At 63.5% G+C, this 8713-nt stretch overlaps 1 protein-coding gene across 1 annotated transcript; it reads right to left on the bottom strand.

The window, feature by feature from the left end:
• Positions 1-4354: 4354 nt before the first annotated feature.
• On the bottom strand, positions 4355-8711 carry C2CD4C (C2 calcium dependent domain containing 4C). The gene is made up of 2 exons (XM_064574022.1): positions 8031-8711; positions 4355-7418 (listed from the first exon to the last, which is right to left on the bottom strand). Exons 1-2 carry the CDS (start codon positions 8166-8168, stop codon positions 6117-6119), a joined length of 1440 nt encoding a protein of 479 aa, XP_064430092.1. The 5' UTR covers positions 8169-8711; the 3' UTR covers positions 4355-6116.
• Between the last annotated feature and the right edge of the window lie 2 nt (positions 8712-8713).

Below are 8713 nucleotides of genomic sequence, written 5' to 3'. Positions count from 1 at the left end.
GGAGTAACATCTCCATGGTACAGAAGGGGAAACTGAGCCCCAGGGAGCCTGCAAGCAGCAGAGCCGGACTCGGGCCGCAGTCCGCTAGCCAGACACGCAGGCAGCGAGAGGGGCGAGGGAGCTGCCCCCCCTCCCCCCGTGGCGAGGAGGGCATGCAAACGCGTGTCCTTCCGTCCCCGCGGTTCCTTTTTACCAAGGTCGTTTCTTCTCCTCGGGTCCCCAGAGCCTGCTGGGGCAGCCCCTCCCTCCCAGCTGCTGAGGAGCTGAGGAGGAAACAGAAGCTTAATTGAATCCCACACTGGAGGGAGGGTGCAGGCAGCTGGAGGGAGGAGCAGGTGCTGCTGGGAGAGCTGCCCTTCCCCCTCCCTCTCCCCCCCCCGCCCCCGCCCCCCATCGGGAGGCTGAGGGAGAGCCCGGCCTCAGTGGGTCTGATGGTAGCCTGTAATTATCAGCCTAATGTGATTATATTAATTATCATCACAATATTGTGCCTGCTTCCGCGGAGCGTGCCTGAGCATTGAGCCCTTCTTCCCACAAAGGAGCCTGGACCTCATCACAACCCAAGCGTTGTGCATGGGGCAGCTGAGACTCAGACATGCCATGTGACGTGCCCGAGGCCACACCGCCTGCAGAGTGGAGAATGGGGGGCTTGAATTCCACCATGGAGCCTTCCCCTTGCACTTCTCCCAGACGAGGGTTCAGAACTCTGGGCCCAGGGCGGTGGGAGGCAGGTACCACAAAAGCAAAGGTCCTGGGGAAGGGGCATGAGCCACAGGGTGGGGCAGGCACAGGGTGAGTCTCCAGTGCGGGGATATGGGGCCATGGGGAGCCCCATACCCAAGCCCCTTTCCTCCACCTTGGGAAGGTCCTTGCTGCCCCAGGACCCCTTCCCTGTTCAGATTCTGCCCCTTCTGCAAAGCCCTCCTTGATCAGTGCCCTAACGGAGCGCCCTTGGTTGCCACCATTCCCAGCTCAGTGGGACATACAAAGCCTAGGCCTTCCGGGGGCTGCCTGCCTTCTGCTTTCCCATGTCAGACTGTGACAGCCCTAGGTCAGCGTTGTTTCTACTTCCCCAGACTGAAGACTTGCTGTCTAATGTCAAACTGGTTTAAGCCAAGAAGGGACTTTGTTGGCCCTCTGGACTGAAATGGCATGCAGTTATGGACTTCAGGCACAGCCAGATCCAGGTGCCCACAAGGTGAGCAGGCATTGGACTCCTCCTCTCCTGGCTCTGTTGTGGCCTGTGCTGGCTCCACTCAGAGAAAGGGGCAGCGTTTCGTGATTGGCACCCAGTTGGGTGCCTACTGCTGGCGGGGGCCCTGGATGTCCCTGGCTGTCCTGAGAGTAGCTACATTTGGGGTGGCGGGCAGGCTGCAAGGAGAGAGGACTGATGCCTCCCCTGGTTGCCCCTGGGCTGAGCACTGGGTGCAAACACAGACCATCCTGCTCAGATTGCTGTCACAGGCAGTAGAGGGGGATCTGACCTCAGTGGGGTATGGGTTGCCCTGGGAAAGAGAAGGGGGTTGAGACCTAATGGCAGAATGGAGCTCACGGCAAGGGTGCTTCCCTCGAGGAGCCAGCACGCAGACAGGAGGACGGAGTCTTCTCAGGCTGCTGGTCCCATTGGGGCATGTCCTTTCGGGTGTCCTGAGCAATGGCCAGTCACAGCACATACACATGCACGTGCATGACATAGCTTGCTACTGACCTGCACAGAGAAACACACACCGCCCGGGTAGACATGGGAGCGTGAGGGCCCACACACGTGCTAACATGCACACGGCCCCATCGGCATGCACGCGTGCCTTCCCGGGCTTGCACTGCGCTGTCCCGTGTGTATACAAACAGGGCTGCACTCCCATGCATGCGGCTCACGTGTGTGCAGAGGCACATGGCTGTGGGCACGCACACATGCATGGCACACGCGTGCATATGCAGACACGTGTGCGCACACACAGGCTGCCCAGCGATCAGTGGCTCACAGGGAAGAGGGAGAAGGTACTTGGTTGCCCTGGCAACACATCCTGGGACCCGACCGGGCCTGGTTCTTGTGGCTCATCTGGCAGGCTGTCGGGGGCGGGGGCTGCTGCTCGGGACCCTAACCCCGCACAAAGGCTCCTGGTGGCTTTGTAATGGACAGTCTGGACCCCGCGGGGCTAAGAGGAGAGAAAGCAGCCAGGCCCAGGGTCAGAGCAGGAGTCAGGGCCCTGCACTGGGGGAGCGGTGGGAAGAGACGCACCCTGCCCTGGGGCGTGCGAAGGGGAGACACAGCTCAGTCCTGGGACCTGTGTGGGGGTACAGGGCCCCGCACAGGGGCACAGAGCACTCTCAGCCTGCCCAAGAATCCCAGAGGAAGCCAGCTCCAGTGCGCAGGTCCGAGGGGACCCCAGCTCTGAGCCAGCAGTGGGGGGCACCCAGCCAAGCCTGTCTGTGCTCCTGTCCTACTGTGCATGGGTTCAAGGCCCCCTCCTTTCTGGGATTGCTCTGCACCCTTTTTCCCTCTGCTGTGAAGTGGGTGCACACATAGGAGGCCAGGCACACCTGGGGTGTAGGAGCTGCACGCAGTAGGGCCACATCCTGATCCTCCCACCTGGCTCCTGGGTTCTCTACCTGTGACTTGGGGCTTCCCCGCTGGCCCCAAGGGGGTCTTGTTTCCAGCATACAGCAGGAACACAATAAATGCTCCCAGGCAGAAAGGCGACCGCGCAGATGTGTTTGCTCTCCCCGCTGCCCCCCCAGGCTGGCAGGACGCCCCAGGCCTCCCAGTTCTACCTGGAGGGCGTTGGCTGCACCAGGATGGGGCAGGCATGCCCAACACAGGCTTTGCCGAGTAAGAGGTAGCAGGCAAGCACCTGCCCTCTCCTGGAACCCACCTCACTGATCCTGCGTGTCTTCCATCCTGCTGTACCCGCTGGACTTGATGAAATGATTCTGCTCCTGTCCCCAGCCTCCAGCGCTCACCTCAGGTGGGCACCACCTGGGAAGGCTCGTCTTTCCAGCTTTGCCTCATCTACCTCTTAATCCCAGAACTGGGGTGAAGGAAGCACAGCTCCTCATTGAGCAAGTCCGTGAAGATGGAGCTGGCCTTCTTCGATTCCCCGGGCCTCAGTTTCCCCACCTGTCACACAGAGCGAGTCAGGAGTAAACAGAGGCCACGTCAGCCAGGGCTCTGCGCTCCCTGAGCCGGAGGAGGCCTGTGCTGCCTGTCCTGCTCTCCTCCTCGTGATGTCACCTTTCCAACCCCAGCCTCCTGTGATGGATGCCACCTCCCATCACGCCTCCGCTGGAAAGGGTTCTCCACATGTCTGGCCAACTCAGCCCTTCCACCGACGGTGAGAGCAGGGGAGGGGTGAAGGGTGGGTGGGACCCTCGCCCTTTACCGCAGGCTTCCAGTTCCCCAGTGACCCTGCAGGGGCCTAGGCATGGGGTCAAGCCATGGCTTTCCAATGACTCATCAGTTACTGGTCAGGCACCTCGTGGGTGCCCAGCCTGGTGTTGGAGCTGAGGACACCACTGACCAAAATGAACCTGTCCCAGCCCCAGTCGGCATGTGAGCTGAGATCGGATGCAGGACATACCGAGCAAAGTCCCCTTCCCCAGCCGAGAGGACTGGGAAGCTTCCTGGAGGAGGTACCATCTCAGCTGAAGCCTGAAAGTGAAGTTGGGGGCTGGGAGGCGTTCCAGGCCCAGGGACCAGCATCGATGTGAATGACCTGCAGCCCAAGCCTCCAAATCATGTGTCTCCAAGTCATGTGGGAGTGGTGGGGGTGGCCTCCTGGCTGAAACACTTGCTTTCTGCTCTGTCTGATCTCAGGGGCTGGGGCAGACCAGATGAGGGTGAGGGGGAAGGTCAGGGGGGATGCTCCTGCTTGGCAGCCGATGGCATCTGACGGGGTCCCTGTTGGTGATGACGCTGCAAGTCCAGTGTGTCCCCAAGTGGGCAGAGCCTGGAAGGGGCAGGCCCTGGCCTCCTTCCAGCGGCCACAGTGAGGGTGCCGGTTCCAGTCCTGGCTCTCATTAGCTAGGCTGCCTTGGGCATGTTATTAAAGCACCCCTGCCCTCATCTGTGAGGTGGGACGCTGTGTGTGCAGATGGAGGGCGAGGACAGGACCTGTACACAGACCGGCTGAATAAATGCATGCTAGCCGCCACGGTGACAGGGCCCAGGGTTCCCAGTGGCACCACCCTGCTGCAGTCTGCCTTCCCACCCCCACCCCAAGCAGGAGACAGACCCAGAGGATCCGAATGGGCTGAGAGGACTCCGCCAATCAGAAGGCCCCCACCACCCTCCCTGGAGCTCAAGGCAAAATTCCTCTTGTTATTAAACACCAAAGCAAACAGATCTCCACCCCCACACTCCAGAAACACCTTTATTGCACTAAAAACAGCATTTATAAACAAACACACTTGGGAGAGGGTGTCTTAAGGATTTACCCACAGTCAACTTGTAACACAAAGATATCAAATAGTGCAGGGGCATATAAAATGGGCCCTCCCCAGAGGGAAAGCAGGGGTCGGGGTCAGAGGGAAGGAAGAGGGTGCAAGCTCCAAGCATCTGACTCAGTGCAGGGTCCTCTGTCCACCTGCTCCAGCCCACAAGCCTGGCCCTGGGGGGGGTCTCCAGGTTCTAGAGTAAAGGGGAGCCCCCCTCTGACACCAGGAGCAGGGAGCATGAAGGAACAGGCCTAGGACAGAGGTGGGGAGGGGAGAGGGGGCACAGCAAGGGACCTCAGCTCCAAGGGCCCCAAATTCTCAGTCCCAAAGTGCAAACGGGAACAAGTGCTTTCCCCGGCTACGGGGGAAATCTCCTTCATCCCTCCCCCAGTGGGATTTGGAAACCTAGTCAGGAGGGACAATGTTTGGATGGGGAGGGGTGCCCCGGGATCCCCAGGGACTGCCCCCATCCAACCATGCTCACCAGGCAGCCCGGCCTGGCCCCTGCTTCAAACTGTACCGTTTCTGTTGTGTTAAGCTGGGAAACATCCACGGACATCATTCAAGGACCCACATATGGACACAACTTTAAACCCATGCAGCATGAAGGTGCACAACCAGGGTCCTCCCTGCCCGCCAGCTTCCGCCCACACTAACCAAAAGCTATTTACTGTGTGGAGTGAAAACCCAGCCATCAGTCCCTGACTATCACTTCCTGGCATGCTGCGGCCAAGGGTGCTGCGCAGGGGGGTGGCAGCCCCCGGCCTTGGAGGGACGGGGCGGAGTGGGGGCTGGGGGCCGCGCTCTGGGCCTGTTCTGAGCAACCCCTCCAGGGGCGGAAGGCTCCTGAGCGTGAGGTGGGCTGGCCCAGCAGGGAAGGTGCTGGAGGAAAATAGCAGACAGGAGAGCTATACGGCTCCCAGGGGCAGGAGGGGAGCCCGAGCCTCCGCTGTCCTCTCCGGGGCCTTCCTCCACTTCCAGCCCCACAGCAACGCTGCCTCCCTTCTCTGCCTGTCTTCTCCCAGTGGGTGGCACCTGCCTCGCTGACCTGCTCTGTTCTGGAGCCTAACCCAGGTGGGGTGTCTCCTACAGCCTCGTGGGCGCTGTTGGTAGATCCCAGACCTGGTACTGCTGTCTGGTGGGGGCAGAGGGGGCGGGGGGTGTCTGGTGGGCCGGGGCAGGAAGACTCTTATGCAACCAAGAGAAATATTGGGCTCAGCTCAGAACTGGCCACCTCTAGGTCTGTGATCCACTTCTGCGGTCTCCAGGCCCTCTGGGCCCCTGCAGGGTCACTGGGGAACTGGGAAGCCTACGGTAAAGCGTCTCACAGGTTCCTGGCCACCCCCGCCCCCAGAGAACCCCTTTCCAGAACTCTGAAAGGGGTGAGGCAGCATGGAACTTGGGGCACGGGGTAGGGGGGGCGCTCAGCCCTGCAAAGTGTCCCCTTCTCCTCCCTGGCTGCCCCCTCTCTTCCTCCTCTGAAAAAATTAACCCATGAAAGATAGTGTTCCGGTCACCGTTGGCAACCCAGTAACCCCCAGCATGGACGGCAGCCCAGCCTGAGTTTAAACAGCCCTCCAGCCCCGCTCCTAGCTGCTGGCCTCCTGCCCACAGGGATCTGAGTGGGAGGGGAGGGGGTCTTCCCTCTGGCCCTTGGGAGCGAGGGAGGCAGGGAGGGGCCTTCACAAGAAAGGGAGCAGGGAGGTCAGCGGAAGCTCTTCCTCCCCGAGCAGCGTGTCCCGCTTGAGGCTGCTGCCCTTGTTGACCACCTTGACCCTGAGGGCCAGCTTCCGGACACTGGCCGGCCCCAGGCCATCGAAAAAGAAGTCCTCGTTGAAGACGGGGTGGCGGCTGTTCTTGATGATGGTGCTCCGCTGCTTCTGTAGCTTCCCGGGCACCAGGCACAGCCCCACACAGCAGCTGATGCTGCGGGCGTCACACAGGCCGTCATAGAGACCCTCGGCTGCCAGCAGGCGTACCCGCAGGCGGGCCTGGGCCACCTCGTACTCCGCCAGCAGCCGCACGCTGCCCCGCGGGCCCACGCGGACCGCGTGCTCTGCCCGGGGCGCCTGGCCAGTCTCAGGGCCCGGCTCCGGGGTGGCCCTGCGGGTCAGGCGGCGCCGCGCCCCGGGGCTGGTGTCTGGCGCGCTGTCCTCAGCGGACAGGGAGCCGTGGCGGCCCGCCGAGTGCTTGAGCTGGCTCACTTTGGCCTGGCTGTCCTGCGCGAACCCTTTCAGCAGCGACACGGACCGCGAGAGCAGAGGGGACCCGAACGGGGAGGACTCCGCTGAGGACCCTGTGTCACTCTCCCCACCGCTGAAGTAGCGGCTGGGGCTCATGAGGGCCCCACCAGCCTCCCTGGGCACCCCATCGCCCCCATTGGCCTTGGTGCCCCCCCGACGGCGACCGGCACCTGGGGATCCCACCTGCGCCAGGGCTCCATGCTCGCTGTGGAACAGGGACTCCTTACGCCGCGTGTGGGGGCTCTCTGCCAGCGTGGCAAAGCCATAGGACGTCTGAGCCTTGGGCACGGAGGGCAGGGACATGGCGCCCTGGGCTTGGGGGTCAGCGTTGGTGGCAGCCTCCTCTACCAGCCAGTCCTCCGCACTCTCGATCTGGATCACGTGCCGGGTGGCTGCCTTCAGCAGGCTCTTGCTCTCAGCTGCCAGCTTGGCAGGCAGCCGCGGGCTCCGGGGGGCTCGGCGGGGCGTCCCTGATGCCAGGTTTTGCTCCGTCGAGGCGGGGCCCAGCTCAGCCTGCCCCTCAGGATCTGCGGGGCCAGCGGGCAGTTTGGGGGGTATGAAGAAGTCAGGGATCTTGTCAGGTGTGAGCACATTGCTGTGCAGGGGCCCCTTGGAAGCCTTGTCCCCGGCCTCGCTCCCAGGAGTGACGTTTTCCCCAGACCCCCGAAGACGCTCCAAGAACCACAGGTTGGTTTTCTTCATGGGGGCAGGCAGGACGGAGGTCAGGAGGAGCTCTGGAGTCTGGGAAGAGAAGCAGGGGTCAGGAGCTGCGGGCTCCCAAGCACCGGGGGACTGGAAGAGGGGGCTCCTGGCCCCCATGGAGGGGGCCACAAGGACAAGGCCCTGGCCAGCAGGGAGCTAGCAGGGCGTGAGCAGGGTCGCTCAGGGCGTGTCGCGCCTCCCCTCCCCTCCCAAGAGAGATCGGGCTTAACTTCCCAGACCCGAGAGCCGAAGCGAGGGAGGTGGGGGGCGGCGCTCCGACTCTTGGGAAGCTCCCAGGGGAGAGCGGCCCCTCTCCCGCCCCCACCCCGTTTTAAGGATCTCAAAGCGCTTTCTAAAGGGTCTGCGCTCAATCCAAAGGGAAGATACCCACGGTGTGTGTGCGGACCCCCAGGATGTCCCAGCCCCGCGCCACCCCCCCCCCAAGCTCCCACCCACCTGTGGCTTCGCCCAGCGCTGAGGGCCCAGGCACCGGGGTGGGGGCAGGGAGAGGAGGTGAGTCGGGGGCCTGACAGCGCAGCGAGCTGACCCCTCCCGCCAGTTCTCCGCCCCCCACCCCCGCCAGACTCAGCTTGGGGTGGGGGCGGGGGTCTCAGCAGACCCTGCGGACCGTGGCGGGGTCCCCGCACTCACCTGCCCCGGGGTGGGGGCCCGAGGCTGGAGGCCGTCCCGCGGGCACGCCGGGGTCTTGGCGCGAAGGTCCGGGGCCCGCGCGGGGGACGCGGCCAGAGCTCCAGCACGGGCGGCGGCGGCAGCGCAGCAGGGACTCATTCACCGGCGGCGGCGGGAAACCGCCCAGCCCGGACGCCGCGCCGCCGTATTCCTCCTAGTACGGCCGCACAAGCGGCCCCCGCCCCCGCCCCCGCCTCGCCCCGCCCCCAGGCCTCAGGGGGCTGCCCCTCGTCCGGACCCCGGGGGCTGGTGGGGGCAGATGGGTGGGCAGCAGGTGGTGGCGCCCTGTGGATGGCCACCCCTAGCGCTTGAGCCTACGGACCCGCGAAGTCGGGGACCCCCGGGAGCCCCTGGCCCCTGCCTCAGGCCACCTGGGCGGGGCCGAGACCCACACTCGCTGTAGGCAGGTTCTCTGGAGAGCCGCTTCCCTGACTCCGGGTGATGAATCAAACAAAGGCAACCAGGGGCGCAACTAAATTTATCACTGAGCGCCTTGTCCGGGCCAGGCCCCTAAGGACTCAGAGCAACCCGGCGGTGGCCCTCCCCCGTCAGTGCAGGACGAAGTGAGGGTTTCCTTCCGGACATAAGGACCCAGCAGCTAAGCCGCGCTCCTCCCCGGGAGACGGTAAACGGGTGTCCACTCT

Source organism: Mirounga angustirostris, unplaced genomic scaffold (assembly GCF_029215605.1).
Source record: "Mirounga angustirostris isolate CCGP_5_RB_7025 unplaced genomic scaffold, mMirAng1.0.hap1 SCAF_1, whole genome shotgun sequence".
Taxonomy (NCBI): Eukaryota; Metazoa; Chordata; class Mammalia; order Carnivora; family Phocidae; genus Mirounga; species Mirounga angustirostris.
Note: the sequence above shows the minus strand (reverse complement) of the source record. Positions and strands in the feature narration are given on the sequence as shown.